The sequence below is a fragment of the Nematostella vectensis genome, chromosome 15 (genome assembly GCF_932526225.1).
Source record: "Nematostella vectensis chromosome 15, jaNemVect1.1, whole genome shotgun sequence".
NCBI classification, from domain to species: domain Eukaryota; kingdom Metazoa; phylum Cnidaria; class Anthozoa; order Actiniaria; family Edwardsiidae; genus Nematostella; species Nematostella vectensis.
The window spans coordinates 2751164-2776233 of record NC_064048.1 but is presented as its reverse complement, the minus strand read 5'-3'; the positions used below and the strand labels follow the sequence as shown (position 1 = coordinate 2776233).

At 40.6% G+C, this 25070-nt stretch overlaps 3 protein-coding genes across 5 annotated transcripts; all 3 read right to left on the bottom strand.

The window, feature by feature from the left end:
* Positions 1 to 1932: 1932 nt before the first annotated feature.
* LOC5510803 (zinc finger protein 665-like) lies at positions 1933 to 8566 on the bottom strand. 2 transcript variants are annotated; one of them, XM_048723039.1, is made up of 3 exons: positions 8452 to 8551; positions 4992 to 5810; positions 1933 to 3555 (listed from the first exon to the last, which is right to left on the bottom strand). In XM_048723039.1, the coding sequence occupies exons 2-3, from the start codon at positions 5770 to 5772 to the stop codon at positions 3521 to 3523; spliced, it is 816 nt and encodes a 271-aa protein (XP_048578996.1). In that variant the 5' UTR covers positions 5773 to 5810; positions 8452 to 8551; the 3' UTR covers positions 1933 to 3520. The 2 variants fall into 2 exon arrangements, with proteins under 2 accessions (XP_048578996.1, XP_048578995.1); XM_048723038.1 differs by lacking the exon at positions 1933 to 3555 and having other exon boundaries at positions 4067 to 5810; positions 8452 to 8566.
* Positions 8567 to 13269: 4703 nt separating this feature from the next.
* LOC5510820 (uncharacterized protein K02A2.6-like) lies at positions 13270 to 17544 on the bottom strand. The gene has a single exon (XM_048722750.1). The coding sequence runs from the start codon at positions 17434 to 17436 to the stop codon at positions 13414 to 13416; it is 4023 nt and encodes a 1340-aa protein (XP_048578707.1). The 5' UTR covers positions 17437 to 17544; the 3' UTR covers positions 13270 to 13413.
* LOC116617355 (gastrula zinc finger protein XlCGF7.1-like) lies at positions 17423 to 23389 on the bottom strand. Of its 2 annotated transcripts, none has more exons than XM_048722751.1 (2): positions 23311 to 23389; positions 17423 to 18536 (listed from the first exon to the last, which is right to left on the bottom strand). In XM_048722751.1, the coding sequence occupies exon 2, from the start codon at positions 18501 to 18503 to the stop codon at positions 17580 to 17582; it is 924 nt and encodes a 307-aa protein (XP_048578708.1). In that variant the 5' UTR covers positions 18504 to 18536; positions 23311 to 23389; the 3' UTR covers positions 17423 to 17579. The 2 variants fall into 2 exon arrangements, with proteins under 2 accessions (XP_048578708.1, XP_048578709.1); XM_048722752.1 differs by lacking the exon at positions 23311 to 23389 and adding an exon at positions 19764 to 23304.
* Positions 23390 to 25070: the final 1681 nt, after the last annotated feature.

The window sequence follows — 25070 nt, the reverse complement described above, 5'->3', positions numbered from 1 at the left end:
AAAGCCAAGCAACTTGTTTGCTTTCGGCACAATGCCTCTTATATGTTCCCCCCAGGAGAGCTTTAGAGACTTGGACGCCCAGGTCACGAACCGACAGCACCTTTTTGAGAATCTCGCCGTCAAGAGTGTAGTCCCTCTGAAAGCTACTTCATTTACTTGTAACGCAAAGGTTCTCACATTTAGTTGGTTGAAACAGGAGCTCGTTGTCGGCTGCCTACGCTGAGAGTAAGTGGAGGTCTCTGCAGTTTCGGAACGTCGTTTGGAGAGTTAATGGATCTGAAACACTTTTGTGTGTTCAGCAAACATGGCGATATGCGAAAAGCTGACGCAATCTGGGAGGTCATTGATGTAGAGATTGACCAGAATCGGTCCGTGCACGGAGCCTTGAGGTACCCCTGATTGGACCAACTTCCCTTGGCTGACCACACCATTCACCACGACAAGCTGGCGACGAGAAATAGCTCACAAATCACTTGTGAAGACTTCCGACAAAACCTAGGTCGGCAAGCTTTTCTAACAGGTGGGCGAGGCACAGGTCAGGTTAAGATAGATGACGTCAGTCTCCGATCCAAGATCGAGGGAGCTGCAGATCTCATGCAAGACGGCTTCAGTGGTACAGGACAAACCCTCGCGAAAACTGTGTTGGAAATGTTACATACGGTTAAGGCCGCATTGTCACCAATTTACTTCCGGTGGTCCGTCGGAAACCTCAACCGTTAAAAGACAAAAGAATCTATTAGAATCCGAGATATTTAACAGGCCATCCGCTCTAAATAATCAGTCACATCCTCAAAGAAACTTCCAATAGACACACTGCTTTCTATATTTTGAAATATTTTTCATGTTTTCCGTTAAAAAGCATCGGAGATTCTTACGTAATCGACGGGAAGAAAAAAAAACACTAGCCGCCTAGAAACACATTTTTCTAGTACTTTAGACAGTATGGGCAAGAGAGATATGCCGCGATAGTTGGTGAACAGAGTACGCGCTCACCTTTCTTGAAAAGATGTGTTAGATTGACGTCCTTCCATTCAGAGAAAAACAACACACCAGACGAAAGAGACAGGTTAGACAGATCGCAAACAGGGCGTGCGATGGCGCCTGAACATTCAGCTAGGAGTCTGGTTGGAATTTCGTCTGAGCCCATAGCTTTGTTAATGTTATAGCGATTCTCAATACATCGCGACCCTTCGCCTTGACATTCTAACGGCGATTTTGGTTCATGGGCGTCAATCATCCGCGTTTCGATAACGATCAAGGCAGACTTTCATAAATAATATTTGATTTTGCGACCTACTAATTAGATCATCACTTGCTCTAATTCATGTGAATCTTTTGCCTTTACTGTTCGTGCCTTGTTCCAAACGTTTTGAAGCAATTTCAGCTGATCATTTGAGCCAAACCGACCTTACACGCTTCGATTCTCAATCTCACAAACAAATGTAGTTGACTGCGAAACTACGATCGGATGTTTGACGTCCACGAACTAACCAAAAGCACTAGTGTTAGAATGTCAAGGCGTAGGGTCGCGAAGTATTGAGAATCGTCATAAGCTCTTTCAATTCAAGAAGAACTTCCTGAGGAGACAAAACAATTCCCGAGAGCACATGCTCTCCAGTCACGTTGCCTGTTGGGAAATCGCCCCATGACAGGTTCTCCAATAGGGTTCTGGATTCCGGATCCTAGTGTTTGGATTCCGGATTCCATGTGGGTTTTTTCTCGTGGATTCCGGATCCCAGCAGCATGGATTCCGGATTCCATATCTCATTTTTTCATGGATTCCGGATTCCATATCTCATTTTTTCATGGATTCCGGATTCCATATCTCATTTTTTCATGGATTCCGGATCCCATATCTCATTTTTTCATGGATTCCGGATCCCATATCTCATTTTTTCATGGATTCCGGATCCCATATCTCATTTTTTCATGGATTCCGGATTCCGGATTACCTGTCATGGGGCGAGGGAAAGGCTTCCGCCTTAGCCAAGTCACTGCTGCCTCCGGTGTTGCGCTGAGATTTGAGTTTTAAAAAGGACTAGAATGGTTTAGAGTTCGAAAGAGCTTCAGATGAAATCCGCGTAAAGTAGGCCTAGAGGTTAGATCGCATCCAGTTCTTAACCCGCTGGCGCATTTTCCTGAACTTTTCAAAAATTCCTGGATCCTTAGATTTGCGCACTCTTTTCCAAGTTTTTTTTTATTGCATACGCTGTTGTTGGCAAATATCCGTAAACTGATTACAATGTGAAGAATTGGAAAATATTTAACTTATTTACATATGAAATTTATACCTCAGTGCTTCACAACAAAGAACAAACCAGTAAAGATGATGTTAAATCCACTTGTAGCCATATTGCTTGATTCCAACTTGATTCCATTTATATAATATGCTGTAGTATTTATATAAAATGCGAGGAAGCACGGGTGGCCTAGTGAGAGGCTCGCGGCTTCTCACCAAGGTGGCCCAGGTTCGAATCCTGGCTCAAACTGGGGATTTTTACGGGTTTTTGTCTTGATTTGAATTTGTGTCACAAGTGAGTTGAAGTTATTCTCCCGTGTTTCCAGTCTTCTGGGATAAGGAAACTAAACCAGAGGTCCCGTCTCTTCAAGCTGCTCTACATTAACCTGAACAGAAAGGACGTAAAAGAACCACTGGGGACGCAATTAACCCTCTGGCAGTGACCACCCCCAGTGACAGTGCTTACTGACCGAGGGCCATATGTTAGAAAACTGTATATTCAGTTAAATATGCCACCTTCGATAAACAAAGACAGAGATTACAAGAAATTCAGAGAACTTTGCTGGTACAACATTTATGTAAAAAGTTCCATGATAGATCATATACTAGTTTTTGATCGATCATGGAAGTTGCCCCATCTAAACATGAGTAGCAGGCACATACACAGGGGGGTGCGCAGGGTGCGCGCGCACCACCCATTGGCCACCAAAAAGTGGGTCATTTCTTATTAAGGAATCTTAAAATACTATTCTTCTTCCATATAATACCTATGACTGCACCCCCCCCCCCCTCTCAGCCAATCTTTGGAACGCGCCTGAGTAGAATGGTACATATAGTATGTGATAGTACCGTAACTTGTGGATGGTCTTTGTCAGGCCTTGTACTCTGACCCAGGAAGAGCTGGTGGTGATGCTAACAAGGTCCAGCGAGAAGTTGACGAAGTAAAAGATGTCTTGACCAAAAATATTGGTATGTCTCTTACCCACAGTTGTTTCAATCTCTTAACAGATATCAAGAGACCACTAACCGAGCCACTATTCAGCCATTTTTAAATCACTCAAACTTGGTCGCTTAAACACTATGTTGTGGGATTCCAGAGAAGAGTTATGACCCCTCGTACCTGGAATTTCTAATTCGCCCCATAGAAAGTGGGGGATGAATTCTTTTTTTCAAGCAGTTACCTCATTGGTTACCATTTTTCTTCGCGCCTGCGCAAGAAGATGTGGTGGCAAAACACCCGGATGTGTATCGTGTTGCTCATCATCATCGCTATCATCGTGCTTATTGCGTTGGGCGCCGAGGACAAGCTATGAATCCTATAAAACAAAATTTTAAAACCCTCTTCATGACATATTTAGGGAACAAAGACAACGGCAAAGGCGGGGGTGACGTGATGACCAAAACTGCTAACATGCTATCAAGAGATGATAAAAAACATTATTCTAATTATGAGTATCATAGAATGATGAATAGGGAATCTTTTTTTTTTCAGATTTGCATATTCCTGAATTCTTTGCCTCATAACCCGATCAAAGATAACTGGAATTCCCGTTTACCCGTTGTTTTTATAGCCACCGTCTTGGATTTTGAGCGAAAATGACCCCCCCCCCCCCCCCCCGTTTTCATTTCTGATCAAAATCCAAGATGGCGGCCACGAATCGCTCGAGGCTGGGTTTTCGCTATAAAAACACCGGGTAAACACCAAAAGACGGCATGCACTGAGAAATCACAAGGTTTTTTCAGCAACAAGTTCAAGCCAAAAGGCTTCGGGTTTCGGTCCTAAGTGAATCAATTGGAATGTGTATGTCAGTTGTGTAAAGCACTTGCCACATTCTTCACATTTGTATGGTTTCTGTCCTGAGTGAATCCTTAGGTGTGTCTTTAGGTGGACAGGTTGGGTAAAGCACTTGCCACATTCATCACATCTGCATGGTTTCCGTCTTGAGTGTATAATAAGGCGCCGTTTTAAGGCTCCAGATTCGGAAAAGCCCTTGCCACATTAATCACAATTGTATGGGTTTTTGCCCTGAGTGAATCATTAGGTGTGTCTTCAGGTGTGCATTTTGGGTAAAGCACTTGCCACATTCTTCACATTTGTATGGTTTTTGTCCTGAGTGAATCATTAGGTGTCTCTTTAGGTGTGTTATTTGGGTAAAGCACTTGCCACATTCATCACAATTGTATGGTTTTTGCCCTGAGTGAATCATTAGATGTGTCTTCAGGTGTGCATGTTGGGTAAAGCACTTGCCACATTCTTTACATTTGTATGGTTTTTGTCCTGAGTGAATCATTAGGTGTCTCTTTAGGTGTGTTAGTTGGGTAAAGCACTTGCCACATTCTTCACATTTGTATGGTTTTTGTCCTAAGTGAATCATTAGGTGTCTCTTTACGTGTGTTAGTTGGGTAAAGCACTTGCCACATTCATCACATTTGTATGGTTTCCGTCTTGAATGAATAATTACGTGCCGTTTTAAGGCTCCAGATTCGGAAAAGCCCTTGCCACATTTATCACATTTGTATGGTTTCTGTTCTGTGTGAATGCTTAGGTGTCGTTTTAAGGCTCCAAATTTGATATAGCACTTGCCACATTCATCGCATTGGTATGGTTTCTGTCCTGAGTGAATCCTTACGTGCGTCTTTAGGTGGTAATGTTGGGTAAAGCTCTTGCCAAATTCATCACATTTGTATAGTTTCCTTCTTGAGTGAATAATTAGGTGTTTCTTCAAGTTTCCAGATTCGGAAAAGCACTTACCACACTCATCACATTTGTATGATTTTCGTTTTGAGTGAATAATTAGGTGTCTCTTCAGGTTTGTTTTTCGGGTAAAGAACTTGCCACATTCATCACATTTGTGTAGTTTCTGTCCTGAGTGAATCCTTAGGTGTGTCTTAAGGTGTGTATGCAGGGTAAAGCACTTCCCACATTCATCACATTTGTATGGTTTTTGTCCTGAGTGAATCATTATGTGTCTCTTCAGGGAACCAGATTGGGTAAAGCACTTGCCACATTCATCACATTTGTATGGTTTCTGTCCTGAGTGAATCATTATGTGTCTCTTCAGGGAACCAGATTGGGTAAAGCACTTACCACATTCATCACATTTGTATGGTTTCCGTCTTGAGTGAATAATTAGGTGTCTCTTCAGGTTTGTTTTTCGGTTAAAGCACTTGCCACATTCATCACATTTGTGTAGTTTCTGTCCTGAGTGAATCCTTTGGTGTGTTTTTAGGTGTGTATGCAGGGTACAGCATTTGCCACATTCATCACATTTGTATGGTTTCTGTCCTGAGTGAATCCTTAGGTGTCTCTTCAGGGCTCCAGATTGGTTAAAGCCCATGCCACATTCATCACATTTGTATGGTTTCTCAGATAAATTCAATGCTTTTGATGTCTCCTTTACAATACTTTTTAAATCAAATAGTTCTGGCTCAACTTTTATTTCCTGTGTGCATATCAAATTCTGACACTGATCAGAAGGTTGCTTTATAGGTTTCTTCTCTGCCATGATTTCCTCTTGACTTTTATCTCCCATAACCCATTGTCCTGGCTAGAATCACTCTACTCCTGTCCCTGAAAAAGAAAACAAATAGTTTTTTGACACATGTGATAGTAAGAAAAGTTGAATAATAAAATCTAGAATTTATCAATGAAAGCAGAAAACAACACAAGCTTGGTTTCAAGTCACTTCATAGTTTCAGGAGAAAATCAATTGAACAACAAACTACCACACTACATGCAAATTTAGAGATAGAGACAACAGTACACCTGTTATGTCATTAAATTTTAACAAACAAGGAAAAACAACAAAATCGACCCTGTCAACAAAACGTGCAAAATTCCACACAAGGGAAAGAGATCAGCAAACACAGCTCAAGACACAAATAGATACCTTTATTCTGATCCTCCAACCCCATTTCAATGGCCTCAATGTCCAAAGGCTTCTGAAACCTTCTTGCTGCCATAACGGCAAAGCATTCTGGGAGATCCGTGGAAAAATTCACTAGAGGAGGGCCAGTAAATATGCCTCTCCCAACAGTCAGATAGTTTTTTTATCAGTTTTTTTTTTTCACCCCAAAGCCAAACAAATAAATTTCAGGTCATACAGACCCAGAATAGCAGTGGAATCAATTTTGGAGAGCTGTGGTGTATCATTAGAAAATAAGTTTCTCATCCAGGCAAAGCCAAATAACAACAACAAAAAATCCCCACGAATGCACCTTTGCTTGCAAACAACCATAAGCACAGTACTCAATTATGCCCCATTAGTCATAATGATGTCCTAGGGCACTCTCCTAGCACGCTCATAGCTGTACAAAATATAAGTAACAATCAACTTGTGCTCACATTAGCGCATCGACAAGGGATTAGAGATAAGACAATTGGAAAGTTTGGATACCGTTAACTAGGTACAGCTATGATTGAAAAGCTTAAAAAAACAGGTCAGGTATCTTTTTTAGTTCTTTTTTTTGTAAATTCAGCTAAAAATAGCAAGTCAATTGGTTAAGTTAAATGATCCTAAAAACCTTTTAGGCATCCTGTGGTTTTCTGTGTTTACATCAGAAGGCAGCCATTTTGATGGCAGCCTATAAAACTCTCCCAAATAATTGTACATTTGTTCTTGGGAATATTTTTTGACAGTTTGGGGAATCAGTGGCTTTTTATGATTATTAATTTTGAATGAAGAAACATTCAAGATGTCGTTCATCCCTCTAAGAAAATAACCAAACATTGCATGCTACAAATCTCCATGAAATCACGAGAAGTAAAATGAAATATCGCCGACGGTGACATGGAATGAGTTTGCCAAGGAAAACACAACTAGTTAGAGAGGAAATGGATAAAACATTATATGATATAGAAATTGATTACTCTCACATCCTGGATTTATAAATTGTTGTCCATAATAGGCTTAAAACCAATGGCGCCTGACTGAAAATAACTTTTCTATTTCAATCATAACCTTATTGCATTTGCCGGTTAAAACATTTTACATTTGCGGGTAAAACCTTATTATATTTGGGGGTTTATAACAATTGTGGGTAAAACCTTATTATATTTGGGGGTTTATAACAATTGTGGGTAAAACCTTATTATATTTGGGGGTTTCTTTCATTTGTGGGTAAAACCTTATTATATTTGGGGGTTTATAACAATTGTGGGTAAAACCTTATTATATTTGGGGGTTTATAACAATTGTGGGTAATTGTTACAGCTGCAGGTGCTACAAGGTGTCTTAACAGATAGATTACAATACGATAATCTCTGATAATATTGCAATATCAATGGAAGAGGAGCGGAAAAGAAAGGGGTCTAACCATTATCTAATAGCATATAATAAGTGGAAAACAATGATAACATCCAAATCTCAATATCAGATATCGATGATAATGCACAAGTCATTTGAAACCCCCACCCCCATGGTCCTGGGGCTTAGAGCACTTTTGAACAAGAATCTGTCCCGAGGGGGTGGGGGAATTGACAGTTACCACCATGGGGGCTTGGGGACAAATGTACTTTGCAAAAGTCATGTCGGTTTCTGGTTTGAGCCTCTTTCTTCTTCTGTAGCAAGCAACTCCATGTATCAGCGTGTGGCAAGCTGCATGGCTATATTTGCAAAAAACGAATATGAACGATAACTAACGCCAGATGAAGAAATTGTTTTTCCATTTTTTTGTAGCAACTGTTAATTGATACAAATTTGCTGAAGTGTTATGGTTTTTAAAGAAATAGGCTTTTTTCCCATGACTTGTTGGGTAGTTGCCTATAGTTTGCATCCCGAGGGGTAGGGGCATTTGACTGCAGTTTTGTCCCGTGGGGGTGGGGGCTTTTCTCTGTTTTGTACAGGATCAAACTCTAATCCCCAACCCTTCCCCGACATCAAGATATCGCTCGATATCGCCCCAATCTCTATTAGTGCTTTTCGCAAGGACATGGAACACAATATCAAAAAGAAGCATGAGACACTGCAACCTCGTTGGAGCAATTGTTAAAAATAGTACATAAGTAAGTATCCACAGTTTGAAGCTAACGAGAAAAATGGCTAAAGCCGGAGAAATTCAACGCACACCGAGTATTCACCTAAAGCAGCAGCATATACATAACAACAGTTCTAGAGTTCTAGAGAATAACACAACCACAGAGAAAGCGCAATCGCAGACAAATACTATCCCAGAATCAGTAAAAATGGTAAAAGGGAGTAGATTAAACCAACCTTCTCACCACGCGACTGGTCTGCCATCTTGATCTCTTTTGTGAAACACACAGGAAGCCCAACGAAGATTCCTCTTGTGACCAATTTGTCACGAGGGAATTCTGTGGAAATACCCTGGGTAGCAGAGGCTCTCTGAGCTTCGCGGCAAAAACGTTTTCACCGCGAACCTCTAAGCCTCTGTTCTGCTGGGGCGAAGCCAGGGGGGGGCTGGGGGCCCTGGGGGCCCGGGCCCCCCTTTTAGCAGCCAAAAATACAGTAAATGTGCGAGATATTATTTTAAATACAGAAGAAAATGTCTTGAAAGTCCCTTTTGGGCGCCCTTCTGTTAAAAATCCTGGCTACGCCGCTGGTTCTGTTACCCAGGGTACTGTGAAAAACTCACGGCGGCAAAAATGAGGTTAAGACTCCTCCAGATCTTCTTTTACTGTTCTGCTCTCTTTTTCCCTTTCGCGATTGAGACACATTAGATTTATATTTGCTCACGGGACGCAAAAAGATAAAGGGAGCGGTCATTTATTACTGGATGGGTGGGGGGGGGGCAAATACGTAGGGGGGGGGGCTATGTTTTTTGGGGGGTCACATTTTTGGGTCCTTTTATTAAAGGGGGGGTCACATTGTTCCCTACTATTGTATATCTAGTTCCATATTGTTCAGGAACCAATCTTGTCTTTATATAAATAAATTTAGAGAATCCATCTCATGGTTGACAGACAAAGCTGCCGTTCTAATCAGTTGAACAAAACGAACACTTTAAAATGTTGCAAAACCTAGAATGTCTTTGTTGATGTCGTCGATGACGTAGTAGTTTTCTAGCGACACCGGTATTTTTTGTTTATCTCTGTGCCACTCTTAAACTAGCGAAAGTGAAGATTCGTACTTAAATTAAATAGGACAAAATTGCCATGCTAGCTGATCTATACTTTAGTAAAGGTTATATTCAAACAGTTACACTCAGTATGTACATCGAGTCTCTGTGGTTTTAAAGAGATATAAATATTGAATATAAAAATGTGGAGTTGGTGTTGGTTGTTAGGGGGGGGGGGGGGGGGGGGGTGCGGGGGGTTGAAAATTTTTGGGCGCCCTGTCAAGGGGGGGTCACGATTTTTGGACTTGCATTTGAGGGGGGGGGGGGGGGGTCCCGAGAAAAATAACCCATCGGGCATCGACTCGAGTTTTCGTGACGCGATGTCCGTCCGTCCGCATAAGCATCGTATGACAACCAATCTTGGTATCTGACATTGTGTCAAGAAACCAATATGGTCCTATGTGATTGTGACGTCATCAATAACGTCACTAAAAGCATATATAAGCTGACTTCATCAGAATAAAAATATATTTATATTTCACTAAAGAAACATCGTATGACAACCAAACTCGGTGTCATGTTGGTGTAAAGGGGTGCACCAATATGTTCACGTGATTGTGACCGTATCAATTCAGATCTAAATGATATGTGTGTAGTATGGAAATCAAACTTCATTTCCGTGTTAGATAATCATGCCCCGTTAAGAAAGAAAGGAACAAAAAAGAAAAGGTCCCCGTGGATCACACAAGACCTTATCAAACATATTCCCCACATATAGTGTCCTTCGTATGTATTGCCTTATATGGGCATTGATGCCCATATTTAGAAGAGCTAAAGTTTTCCCGCTCCCGGATCTCCAGAAAACATGGTGAAAAATGCTTATTCCTGTCAATTTGAGACTCGAGGCCAAAATTTGTTAAAAAAAACTTGACCGCTCGGTCAAATTTTTTTCTCACTGATCTTGAAAAGCCCTAAGACCCAGGCCTCCAAGAGGTCGGCCGAGTGGGTATGAAAGTCACCCAAATATTGATATGATCCGTTTAATGCACAATAGGGGATACTTAAGGAAAAAGGCAATTCATTCAAACAATACATAGTTAAGATTGGCAGGAATTCAAGCGATCACGAAACGAACAAATGCTGCAACTAAGGCTGCCAAAAAAACATTATTTAACTTCTGGTCTTGAGCAAGCAAAAAAAAAAAAAACGATCCCAAGAAAACATGGAAATTAATTAATGAAGCTCAAGGCCGGCAGTCAGCTACGTCTCGTATTTTGGAAATCAAAACAAACACTGGGTTCTATAAACTCTGCAGCGGATATAGCAGATGCCTTTTATGACCATTTTACGGCAAGTGATGCAGATAAGGCGAAAGAAATTCCTGCCGCTGATACCAGCCCGTTTTCATATGTTAATCAACCTAAATAAACCTTCATCTTTAATAGTGTTAAAACAAGAGACATTCTTAAACTATAACAAATTGATGGCAAAAAGGCAACTGGCTTAGATAAAATCCCAAGCAAGCTCTTAAAAACTGACCTCGGAAATAATAGCTCCTTCACTTACCAGATTTTTACATCCTCGGGGACCCAGGGCGTCGCGGAGGTCAGCTGAGGCGAGCGCGGCGGATTACCTTACCCAAATATTCTTTCTCCCCTCCCTCTCCGCCGCGCTCGCCTCCGCGACGCCCTGGGTCCCCGAGAAGGAGATTTTTAACCAGTCACTATACACTGGAATCTTCCCACCTGAGTGGAAGCAGGCCCGAATAAGACCCATTTTTAAAAAAGGGGTTAAGTCTGATATGATTAACTACCGCCTAATATCTGCAATTTCGGCGGTGGCAAAAATATTTGAACGAGCTGCCTTTACTTTCCAATTTTTTTAACGACAACAATATTCTATGTAGCAACCAATCAGGATTCCGGTCACTCCACAGTACTTTAACAGCCCTTCTTGAGGCTACAAATACATGGAATGTCAATATAGACATGGGGTTACTTAATGTTTTTTTTTTTTGGATTGATATTAAAAAGGCCTTTGATACAATAGACCATGGAATTCTCATTGGGAAGCTTTAAAAATATGGAATTGACCAGAATGCCATAAATTGGTTAAAATCTTATCTAAATTGCAGAACCCAAAAATGTTTCATCAATGGGCATCTCTCAGGACCCCAGGTGATCTTCCATGGTGTACCTCAAGGTTAAATAATTGGGCCCTTACTCTTTTTGATATACATAAAATGATTTGCCGAACTGCCTGAATGTCGGCACTCCTAGGAAGAATGCTGACGATACCTCAGTAAGCTTTTCTGGTGTGAGCCTTGGTGATCTCCAATTAGAAATGAACAACGAAAAAAAACTAAATTCATGGCTCATCTCAAATAAACTAAGCTTAAATATAGCTAAAACAGACATTATTGTGATTGGCTCAAGACAGAAATTGCAAACTCAGGCAGACTCCAAGATAGATATATCCATTAATGGCAACCATGTTAAGCAAGTTCACCATGTGAAATCACTTGGGTTAAACTGACGACACCCTGTCCTGGGCGAGCCATATTAAGGAGATCTCTAAGAGGGTATACGCAGCTATGGGGCACTGAAGCGCATAAGACTATTTATTGACAGTAAAAATGCAATTACAATTTATGAATCTTTGATATAGCCACATTTCCAGTACTGTAGTGCAGTCTGGGATGGGCTTGTAGCAAACCTTGCAGAGCTTCAGAATCGTGCTGCGAGAGTCATTAGTCAAACAAACTATGACACCAGCTCTAGCGATTTGCTCGGATGCTTGGATGGGACTGGGTGTCCATCAAAAGGTCAAAACAGAAATCTTTTATCATGTTTAAGTCCCTTATATACCACCTCGCCCCTGATTATCTTACTCAAGAATTTTTTTTTGTATTTTAAATCATACAACCTACGAGACCAAAAGAGAATACTTGCCATACCCAAACCACGTAACAATAACATGAAGAGGCCATTTTAATATAGTGGGGCAATTTTGTGGAATAAACTTCCCCCCCCCCCCGAACTTAGATCAACCCTCAATGAATTTTTAAAAAAAAACTTTTAAAAAAGTTACTTACACAATGTAATGTTCTAAGGCTGGGCTAGGCTCACCACACGGCAGACATGAAAAACAGTTGCATATATTTTGATATTTTAATGTTTTGTAAAAGTAACTGATGTCTGTACCGTGTTTCAATAAAGTCTAGGTATGTATGTTGGGTAAAGCACTTGCTACATTCATTACATTTGTAAGGTTATAATAATAATAATAATGATGATGATGATGATGATAATTGTTTATTAACCACTTGGCAGTAAAGACTGAATTACAGTGAATAATTAGGTGTTTCATAAAGTTTCCAGATTCGGAAAAGCACTTGCCACATTCATCACATTTGTATGTTTTTTTTTTCCTGAGTGAATCATTAGATGTGTTTTCAGGGCTCTAGAATGGATAAAGCACTTGCCACATTCATCCCATTTGTATGGTTTCTGTACTGAGTGAATACTTAGGTGTGTCCTCAGTTGTGTTTGTCGGGTAAAGCAATTGCCACATTAATCACATTTTAATTTCGGTTTCTGTCGCGAGTGAATCATTACATGTCTCTTTAGGGAACCAGATAGGGCAAAGCACTTACCACATTCATCACAATTGTATGGTTTTCGTCCTGAGTGAATCACTAGGTGTCTCTTTAGGTGTGCTTTTAAGGCAAAGCACTTGCCACATTCATCACAATTGTATGGATTTTGTCCTGTGTGAACCAATAAGTGTGTCTTTAGGTTTGCTTTTCGGGTAAAGCACTTGCCACATTCATCACAATTGTATGGTTTTTGTAATGTATTTGAGAAAAACCTTAGGATCAAAACGAATAAACAGTAATGGCGGACTGTCGTTGTTTATTGCTGTTACCCAGAAAACCTTGCGGTCATACAAACAGGAATCCCAAACATTACATACTGCCCCACCCAAGTTTACAACTAAAAGATACTTGCTTGCTGAGGCCAGTAAAACTATCAAATTTATACACACAACATGTCAATAAGTAAAAAACAACAACAATGTCCATGACAAGTTCTTGACAAGTTGTCAATCCATCAGATCCGGAAAAATGTACACAGTGTGTGATATGCTGCTTAAAATTAACATACATAGTCTTTGAGGTGAGTAGGTGTGGTTTTGAGTCGAGTACTTCTTCGCAGAGTACTTGCAGGTTCAGAAGCTGGAAGCTCTGTCTTCTTCGGTTCCAATGAAGGTTCTGGAACTGTGATCTCAGGTTCCTTAAATTCCTCTGGAATCTGCTTGGGTACAGTTGTTTGCATTGGAACTTGGGCCAATTCTGTTGAACTCTGAAGATCATTGGCGACTGTGGGTGTGCTTGTCCTCAGGCGAAGATGGTCAACATGTCGTCGAAACACTCCACCTGAACTGAGTTGAACGACATACGAAACCGGTCCTGACTGTTGAATAATTGTTCCACATAACCACTTTGGACCATATGAAAAATTCTTGACAAATACTGGGTCATTCACTTGAAATTCTCTGAGTGGCACTAGATTGTCGTGTTGTTTCTTCTGTGCGAGCTGTTTATCTTCTACACGAGTGCGAATTGTGTCCTGACTAAGGGGGTTTACCAGGTCCAAGCGCGTCTTCAGCTTCCGGTTCATTAATAGCTCACCAGGTGTTTTACCAGTGGTTGCATGAGGTGTGGTACGATAGCTTAGTAGAAATCTGCTTAACTTCGTGTCTAAGTTTTCCTTTTCCCCTCCCATCTTCTTCATTGTTTCCTTGAAAGTGCGAACATATCTTTCAGCAAATTCATTGGATGCTGGGTGTTTAGGTGCTGAAGTGATGTGTTTTATGCCATTCTCAGACATAAAAAGGGCAAATTCTTCACCTATGAAGGCAGTTGCATTATCAGATACAATGATATCAGGCAGTCCATGTACTGAGAAGCATTCTCTTAACTTCTGGATGGTTACTGCAGCAGTACTGGAGTTTGTCTTGAATACCTCGATCCACTTACTATAGGCATCACCGATCACCAGGAACATGTGTCCTTCGAAAGGTCCTGCATAGTCAATATGTATGCGAGACCAAGGTCTAGACGGCCACTCCCACGGATGTAGGGGTGCAGTAGAAGGTGCCTTAGCATTACTTTGGCAGCTTGTGCAATCTTTCACCTTTTGCTCAATATCCGCGTCTAGGCCAGGCCACCAGAAATAGCTTCGGGCTAACATTTTCATGCGAACCATTCCAGGATGTCCATCATGTAGTTCCTGGAGAAGCTTGACTCTTCCTTGAGGAGGAATGACTACGCGAGAGCCCCAGAGTAGACAGCCATCCTGACAGCTAAGTTGGTGCTTTCTATAAGAGTAGGGCTTGAACTCAATGCGATCATTTGAATTGGGCCAACCGGACATTACTTGGTGTCGTACTGCACTAAGAATAGGATCTTTTGAGGTCCAACGCTCAATGTCCTTGACTTTAACGGGTGTGTTGACTTCAAGATGATTCATTACAAACATAATGTCGCCAGGCACTGGAACATTTCTGGTTTCATTTGGCAATGGCAGCCGGCTCAGGCCATCGGCATTACCATTTTTCTGGCCTTCTCGATATACTAAAGTGTATGAGTAGCCTGACAGGAATACCGCCCACCTCAATATGCGTGGTGAGGCTGAGGTCGGTATTTGTTTAGTTGACTGTAGCAGACCCAGCAGGGGTTTGTGATCAGTGTAGATGGTAAAACTCCGTCCATATAAGTATGAGTGGAACTTCCTCACCCCGAACATGATGGCTGCTGCCTCTTTGTCGAGCTGTGAATAGTTCTTTTCGGCTGGGGACAGAGTACGTGAGGCATATGAAATAGGACGTTCAGTCCCATCATCCATCACATGTGAAATAACACAACCAAGACCATATGGTGATGCGTCACAAGCAAGGGTTAACTCTCTTTCCAAGCTGTAATGCACTAGAAGTTGTGAAGAGTGAAGTGTGGACTTGGCTTGGTTCCAAGATTTTTCATGTGCTTCACTCCAGTTCCAAGGTGTGTCTTTGACTAACAGCTGATGTAAAGGAGATAGTATTGTAGTGATGTTAGGTATGTAACAAGCGTAATAGTTAAGCATGCCTAAAAAGGCTTGCAGTTCTTTCAGATTAGAAGGTCTCGGTGACTCTTGAATTGCTTTGATTTTCTCGTCAAGGGGGTGGATACCATCTTTGTCTATGCGGTGTCCCAGGTAAGTGACTTCAGGTGCTTGAAAAATGCACTTCGAACGTTTAAGACGGACGCCAGCTTTGTCCAGACGTGACAGGACTTCTGTTAGACTTTTGAGATGATCTGCTGATGTCTTCCCGGCAATGAGAATATCATCTATTCGTACTACAACATTCGGAATACCCTGCAGTAAATTTTCCATTGTGCGTTGGAAAATCCCAGGGGCTGAGGCAATGCCGTAGCACAGTCTATTGTACTCAAATAGGCCTTTATGAGTGGTGATAGTGGTGTACTTCTTTGATTCTTCATCTAACTCAAGTTGTTGATAAGCTTGACTCAGATCTAGTTTTGTAAACTGCACTCCACCTCCAAGTTGAGCTAGCAGATCCTCTGTTTTAGGAATTGGGTAATTGTCAAGTTTGCTAACTTGGTTCAAAGTAACTTTGAAGTCTCCACAAATGCGTATAGACTCATCAGATTTGACAATGGGCACAATGGGTGTTGCCCATTCCGAAAATTGAACTGGACGAATTGTTCCTTCTTCTAACAAACGGTCTAATTCTCTCTCTACCTTCTGACGTCGTGCATATTCTAACGTGCGAGGTTTGAAGTACTTGGGTTTGGCTTGAGGATCAACGTATATCTTTGCTTTCACTCCTTGAATTGTCCCTAGTCCTTCCTTGAATAAATTTTCATGTTTCTTTAGCAGGTCAGACACATCAGGGGATACAACTTGAACTAGGAAAATCTCTGGCCATGACAACTTAACATGTTGTAACCAATCTCGTCCAAAGAGACTGGGCACCTTGCCTTGTACAACTATAACTGGCAAGTGTTCAAAAAAGTCCTTGTACTTGACTTCCACTACAAGCTTTCCTAAAACTGGAATTGTCTCCCCGGTGTATGTTTTCAAGGTTAGCTTGGTATCTTGCAGATTGAGAGATGAACCCTCAATGTTCTTCAATTGATCAAAAATGTCCTCTCCGATTACTGAAAGTGATGCACCAGTGTCCAGTTCCATTTGAACTTTAAGACCATTTAATTCAACATCTACTAAATACGGATTTTGGCGGTTGCCTTGACTGACAGCAAACAATGGATATATATCTTCATCTTCTATTTCTTTATCAGTATCCAGGACATGAATTGCTGGTTTCCCTTGTTTTGGATGGTGGCTTGAATTTGGCTTGGTTGTCTCGGACGACTTTTTTGCTTTTTTGAGACATTTGGCAACAATATGTCCTTTCTTTTTACAATAATGGCACGTGGCCTCCTTGAAACGACATTTTGACGGGTGGTGATTTTTTCCACAACGATAACACTCTTTATTTTCGCTTTTAGAACGCGGTAAGGGCGAAGAACTGACCTTTTTTACAGATGCAGACGTTGAACTTAACGTAGAAGGAGCAGATTGAAGATCGGCCATGTGCTGTGCGGTCGTTTCCATAGACGAAGCAATGTCGTAAGCTTTTTTGAAAGTTAAGTTCTCTTCTGATAGCAAACGCCTTTGGATTCTTTCATTGTTAATTCCAGACACCAGACGATCACGCAGCATATTTTCCAGACTGCCACCAAAATTGCAGTATTCTGCCATGTTTCGTAGAGCCGCTACAAAGTCAGACACGTTCTCCCCGCTCAATCTGAAACGGTTATTGAACTTGTGCCGTTGCACGCTTTCACTCGGTTTTGGGTTGAAATGGCTCTTTACCAAGGTGCACAAGTCAGCATAAGATTTCTCTCCAGGTTTCGCTGGGGCCAGCAGATCAGACATTAATTTGTAGGTTTTTTTCCCTACCGAACTGAGGAGGATTGCACGGCGTATTTTCAAGTCATCGTCAGACGTAGTTACTCCATTTGCTTCAAAATAGAAGTTTAGACGCTCGATATACTGTTCCCATGAATCAGAATCTCTGTCGAATTCGTCTATTTTGCCGTAGGTTGCCATTTCCGAAATCCTCGTCGCCAAAAAATGTAATGTATTTGAGAAAAACCTTAGGATCAAAACGAATAAACAGTAATGGCGGACTGTCGTTGTTTATTGCTGTTACCCAGAAAACCTTGCGGTCATACAAACAGGAATCCCAAACATTACAGTTTTTGTCCTGAGTGAATCATTAGGTGTGTCTTCAGGTGTGTTTTTTGTGTAAAGCACTCGCAACATTCATCACATCTGTATGGTTTCCGTCTTGAGTGAATAACTAGGTGTTTCTTTAAGTTACCAGATTCGGAAAAGCACTTGCCACATTCATCACATTTGTATGGTTTTTGTCCTGAGTGAATCATTAGGTGTGTCTTCAGGTGTGTTTGTTGGGTAAAACACTTGCCACATTCATCACATTTGTATGGTTTTTGTCCCGAGTGAATCACTAGGTGTGTCTTTAGGTTTGCTTTTCGGGTAAAGCACTTGCCACATTCATCACACTTGTATGGTTTCTGTCCTGAGTGAATCCTTAGGTGTCTCTTTAGGTGTGTTATTTGGGTAAAGCACTTGCCACATTCATCACAATTGTATGGTTTTTGCCCTGAGTGAATCATTAGATGTGTCTTCAGGTGTGCATGTTGGGTAAAGCACTTGCCACATTCATCACAATTGTATGGTTTTTGCCCTGAGTGAATCATTAGGTGTGTCTTCAGGTGTGTTTGTTGGGTAAAACACTTGCCACATTCATCACAATTGTACGGTTTTTGTCTTGAGTGAGTCATTAGGTGTCTCTTCAGGTGTGCATGTTGGGTAAAGAACTTGCCACATTCATCACATTTGTATGATTTCTTTCCTGAGTCAATCCTTAGGTGTCTCTTCAGGGCTCCAGATTGGGTAAAGCCCATTCCACATTCATATGGTTTCTCAGATAAATTTAATGCTTTTGATGTCTCCTTTACAATACTTTTCAAATCAAATAGTTCTGGCTCGACTTTTATTTCCTGTGTGCATATCAAATTCTGACACTGATCAGAAGGTTGCTTTATAGGTTTCTTCTCTGCCATGATTTCCTTTTGTTGTTTATCTCCCATAACCCATTGTCCTGGCTAGAATCACTCCTGTCCCTGAAAAGAAAACAAACAGTTTTTTGAAGATTTTTTTTTGACAGATGGGATAGTAATAAAAGTTGAATAAAAAATTTAGAATATCAAACAGAGCAGGAAACACCGCAATCTTGGTTTCAAGTCACTTCATAATTTTCGGGAGGAAATCAATTATACAACATACCACCATACTACGTGAAAATTTAGAGATAGATAAAACAGTACACCTGTTATGTCAACAAATTTTAACAAACAAGGAAAAACAACAGAATCGACCCTGTCAACAAAACGTGCAAAATTCCACACAAGGGAAAGAGATCAGCAAACACAGCTCAAGACACAAATAGATACCTTTATTCTGATCCTCCAGCCCCATTTTAATGGCCTCAAAACACAATGTCCAAAGGCTTTGAAACCTTCTTGCCGCCATAACGGAATGCAAAGCATTCTGGGAGATCCGTGGAAAAAATTCACTAGAGGAGGGCCAGTAAATATGTCTGTCCAAACAGTCAGACATTTTTTTTTCACTCCAAAGCCAAACAAAAAAAATTCCAGGTCATACAGACCCAGAATAGCAGTGTAAACAATTTTGGAAGCATTTATGAGAGCGTATGTGAGAGTATGTAGTATGTGTTTCTGATTGATGCCTATTATTCATTATTGTAAATGAGCTGCCAAAGGTTTTTCAATAAACATATCTATCTTTATTTTTTTTATTTATTCTTTTGTTTGTTTGTCCGATATAAATTAGCTTTGTATTTCTTGGCTATCGGTGGCGCTCGCTTCTTGTCAAAATTTTCTTTTACAAATATTTTTTTTCGGGGTCCGGTATCCATCAATTCGAGCGCTCTAATTGGCTCTCGTGAGGTCCGGTATCCTACGATCCGGACCCCGCGATACCGGCCCGCTCACCTCCAAAGCTCGAAATGGTGAGTTGACTTGTAAAATGACCATCGAAAACTGGCTTTTTACTCCCAAGGTTATAGATCTTCACATGAAAACGGCATTTTAATCGTCATTTTATCTAGAATCATTGACTTTACGAAAAACTCGGTTTCAAACTCCCTGTGTTTTGTCAATTTCCCGAAACAAAAGAATAAATAACAAGGGATGCAAATACCTAAAAGAGTCTCTTTAAGATACTGAGCTTCTTTGTAAATGCAATATTTCCACCAAACCATCAAAAAGCAGCAAAAAGTGTTTGGTGTTTTTTTTTTTACTTTCACCAAATTTTTTCCCCCTACATACCGTGGAGTTTTCACACCAAACAGTCCATTCATGCCGTGAAGACTGACATCTGGGCTTTCTTTCTCTTTGTTTGGATCTATAGCACCTTTGGGATGAAGCCTGTAGCTTCCAAATGGTGAAAATAGAAATAAATAGCCCGAAAAGTCGTTGAATTATATCACGGTGCTTGTCATAACGATGAAAACAACGCTGAACGGTAAATAAACCAAGTAACCTTTTTGCTTCGCTTTCCATTCATTTGGCCCCTCGGACCATTCTTCTTTTTACGGCTGAAGGGCTATTATAACCAATATCTCTCATTCCGAGGTCTATTTGGTTTGTTGTCGTTTTATATTGTTGAATATTTTCATTCTTTTCACATTTTTTTAGTTGACCGTGCACGAGTGTTTCTTGTTTTCCCGCCTTTTTGAGATCGATCGATAAACTAATCGATATTCGCGCGAAAGCGTAAGTTGATTTGTTTTCTCGTCATTTTAATTTTTAAAAGCCATACAATAAAACTTTTATTAACCTTGCTTGCTCGGGCTTTACGGAGAAAAATCAGACCTCGGTCTTTTTAGCACGGCCCTCGGCCTGGGGCCTTCGGCCGTACATTCGAGACCTCGGTCTGATATTTCTCCGTACAGCCCTCGCGCTCGGTTAATAAGTAGTTAATATCTATCTATCTAAAAAATAGCCAGTTAATGTGTCAAGTTAAATGATCCTAAAAAAAACCTTTTAGGCTTCTTGTGGTTTCCTGTGTTTACATCTGAAGGCGGCCATTTTGATGGCAGCCTATAAAACGTTCCAATCGTGCCTATAAATTGCTCCAAATGACTCCCATCTTACGTGATTTCTGTGACTAAAATTCAATTTGGACTTTCCTAAAGAATTTTTGCATCTGTTCGTGTGAATATTTTTTGTCAGTTTGGGGAATCAGTGCCTTTTCATAATTATTATTTATTTTGAGCGAAAAACATTCAAGATGGTTCATCCCTCCCAGCAAGTAATAAACAAGCACCATGCGCTACGAATTTCCATGAAATCACGAGAAGAAGTAAAATAGAATATCGCCGATGGTGACATGAAATCAGTTTGCCAAGAATAACACGACTTGTTAGCGGGGAAATGGATGAGAACTGTGAGATTTAAGTGTTCGCAAGCGTGGTAGAGGTAAAATGTCGTAATTTTCTCCTTTAAAAAATATGCTGATTTCCCATTGAAATGTATTTAGGAACTGTTATGCACTAGTCATTTGAAACCCCCACCCCCATGGCCCCGGGGAAGTGTGGGGTTGACGTGGGGGTTTAGAGCACTTTTGAACGAGAATTTGTCCCGAGGGGGTGGGGGAATTGATAGTTTTTTACTTTAAGACTTGTCCCCACCATGAGGGCTTGGGGACAAATGAATAACATCACAAATGTACTTAGTGCAAAAGTCATGTCAGTTTCTGGTTTGAGACTCTTTCTCTTTTGTAGCAAGCAATTTCATATATCAGCGTGTGGCAAGCTGCATGGTGAAATGTGCAAAAACGAATATGAATGATAACTAGTGCAAGATGAAGATTATTTATTTTTCATTTTTTTTGGTAATTGTTATCTTCATAAGTATTAGTACAAAACGTACTCTCCGAAATGTACTGGCTTTGAAAGATTAAGGCTTATTTCAGATGACTTGTTGTTGGGTAGTTGCCTATAGTTTGCATCCCAAGGGGTAGGGGCATTTGACTGCAGTTTTGTCTCGAGGGGGTGGGGGCTTTTCTCTGTTTTGTACAGGGTCAAAGTCTAATCCCCCACCCTTCCCCAAGACCATGGGGGTGGGGGTTTCAATTGACTAGTGCATTACAAACAATAGAATGAAAGCATCACTAATGAGTTATATTCCCCAAACACACATGTAACAAACATAATACATAAATCATGCTGATCTTTAATGAATAACAATAAAGTGTGGGAAACCAAGATCGTCTCATTAGTTGTTTTATTTTTTTAGTTGTTTTATTTTTTTGCCAGTAATGATACTGTAACTCTGGCAACAACTCTGCTATTGTCAAACACTAGGGTCTTCTGGAAATCTGCTATCCCAGGGGTCCACCAGGGGTCAGTCAATAATAAAACTCGGAAACCTGATAATTCATTTGTTTTATCTGCTATCCCTTAGGGTTTAAAAATCAGAAACCACACCCATTTGGCTATTCCTTAGGCTTAAGGTTAAAATTCATTTTCTAAATGAGCATATGTACATTTATGTCCGGGTTGATAGGATAATAAGTAATTTTTTTCTGGCTATTAGTGCTTTTTGCAAGGACATGTAACACAATATAAAAAACAAGAGACACAGGCACCCCATAAGAGCGTTTGTCAAAATACCGCATGAGTAACAATAGTTTCCTGGCTTGGGCAATCAATAGAAATCAATGTAGGAAAATTGATCGATAAATCGATAATAATTGATAATTATGATTGAACTGATATCTATTTTTGGGGTTTATCAATAAAAATTGATACTGACACTTTTTCCAGCGGATATCGATTTTATCAATTGGATAATCGATAAAACGCACAGCATAATTCAAGATCATTTTGTAGGCAACAGTCGCAAATTGTAACACCTATCATATAAAGGGTCACACTAAAAAAAAGTGTCACTGCACAGCTCTCACAGCAAAACAAAATGAGCCTCTCTTTCCTGTTGTAACTACTCTTCTGTTCTGCCATGGGTTTGCTCTGTACATAGCTGCCAGCCCAACTTGTACAGGAATCTTGTGAAATCCGATGGAATACAGTAAATATGTGAAAAAACCCAAGAGAGCCAATGCAGGTGAATACAGAGAATGTATGAACATCAAATCAGGCTCTTGATGAGGTCCAAAATCTTGTGACACCTGCCAAATGTGGGTGAAATGACAGCTATGTCTGTACGTTCTGTTATAGGCTTGCTTTCTTTGAGATTGAGATAATCAGTAAATTAAAACAAGAGGTGAAACATTCATGTTCGAAATTTGACCACATTTAGCAAATAGTGCGGGCAGCCAAACGATTTGCTTTGCCTTAATAGTGCACTTCTTCATGTGAGCAGCATTTTGTTTCAAATATGGTCCTGTTTCGTACGGCAAATAGTGAAAAGGTTATGACTGTTACACGTTTCTGGAGAAAATAATCGGATAAAATAACGGGAACTTAATCAATAATTATCAATTACTCACACACACCCTCGCCAGCAGTGAGCCAAAATTTTTAACAGGAGGGGGCCCAAAAGGGACTTTCAAGGCATTTTCTCCCGTATTTTTCATAATGTCTCATATATAAAGGGGGGCAGGCCCCTGGTCCACCCCCCTGGCTACGCCCCTGCTCGCTATCGATTTTAACGATCGCCCAAGCTAACAAAGACAATGCCTTAAAAAGCAGGAGAAATTGAACACTAACAGACTGAGTAAAGTAACTAAAGCAGCAGCATATACATAACCACAGAGTTCTAGAGAATAACACAACCAGAGAGAAAACGCAATCAAAGACAAATACTATCCCAGAATCAGTAAAAATGGTGAAAGGGAGTAGATTTTACCAACCTTCTCACCACACGACTCGTCCGCCATTTTGATCTCTTTTGTGAAACAAACAGGAAGCCCAACAAGGATTCCTCTTTTGACCAATATGGGACTCCTGTGGAAAACTCACGGCGGCAAAAAAGAGATTCTTTTACTGCTCTCCTTTCTTTTTCTCTTTCGCGATTGAGACACATTAGATTTATATTTGCTCACGGGACACAAAAAAATAAACTAACGCAAAAGAGAACAATAAAATTCTTTCCTTGATTAACACGGAGCAGGGTGATCTGATGGTCGGCTGGTGTATCTACCCACCCCTCCCCCCACATACACACCAGCCTATTCCTCATGTTTGTAGTGAGGAATGTGCTCAAAGCAATATCCAGGACAGCATAAATCGGGTAGTTGCAGAACCTAATAGCTAATGTTACTCCAGTTAACAGAAACAAACAATGGAAATAAACTTCTAAAGTGGTATAGCCTGCAAATCCATTAAATGATATACAACAAACAAAGTTTTATAAGTTGGACGTTTTCCCTTTTAATACAGAATAGTATTTTTAACAAAAAAAAGTATATGCATACTCCTTCACTGGCATCCTTTGACTTTTGAGGGGAGAGGGGGGGGGGATGATTTGAACACAAACCTGCACCATTTTACAGATTTTGCATGCATAAAAAAAGGGAATAAAAAGTACGATGACCGAAACCAAAAGGAGAGGAAGAGATGTCAGACTCTGTAATAATAATGAACTTCACTGTATAACTGGGTAATCAACTCAGTCAAGAAGGACAACTTCATTTTCCAGATTCATAGACATTTTTGTTTGTGAGGTCGGTAGGGGGGGGGGGGGGGGGGGTATTCAGTTTACCTTTTTGTTTCTGATGAGCACGAAAGATATGCACGTGCGCGACTCAGTACAGGAGAACAAAAGGCTAAAAGAGGCAACACGGAAGATGTCATATGCACGTGCGCGACAGAGCAAAGCAGAAAATGCTAAAGGCGGTATTATATTATACCTAGGTTACAATGTGCTGTGATGGCAAAATTACCACACTACGTTCACTATAGCAACATGCTAATGTCCAAGAGACCTAGCGTGAAAAAGACCCCGATATTTTTCAGTCTACATCTCAGCTAGCTGTGCGTGGCGTAACCGACTAAGACAGGCCTGGGATCCTGATTATTGCCTTCCCATTAATGCGCGGGTACCTCAGGTCCCTTTGTGTTGATATTTCGCTAGATAGCGGTGCTGGGGTAAAAACCTTCAACCTAGCCATAAAGCTTTAGCTGCCATACGGCAATCAAGCGTGTGTCTTGAAGTATGGTCAGTTTTTTTTCTCGATCATTTGATCTGAAAAGGATTGATCCTCGGGCAAATTACCTATCAGTACTTTTAATGGCTTTTTCTTTTTTCCCTTTCACTTCTGTTATATTCATGCGCTAGAGAGGTTTTATCAAGCAATCGATCTATACATGTAAAACACTTGTAACACTATTTAGGTACATGTAAAAATTGCGCGTTTGTATGTAAACATACACACGCGCAGTGGAGAGGAAGGGATCTCTTGTTGACTCTGGTGCATTTAAAGTGAGCATTTTTCGAATTAATACACCCCCTCCTCAGAACAATTAACGCAAAAAGATAAATTTTGAAATCATAATTGCTTCTCAGTTTGTGGAGAATTTCAGGGCTATATCCCTAACTTCATCTCTTATTTTGATGTCATGGAAAAATGTGTGAGCGCAAAACACATACAAATAAAATCAAGGAGATGCT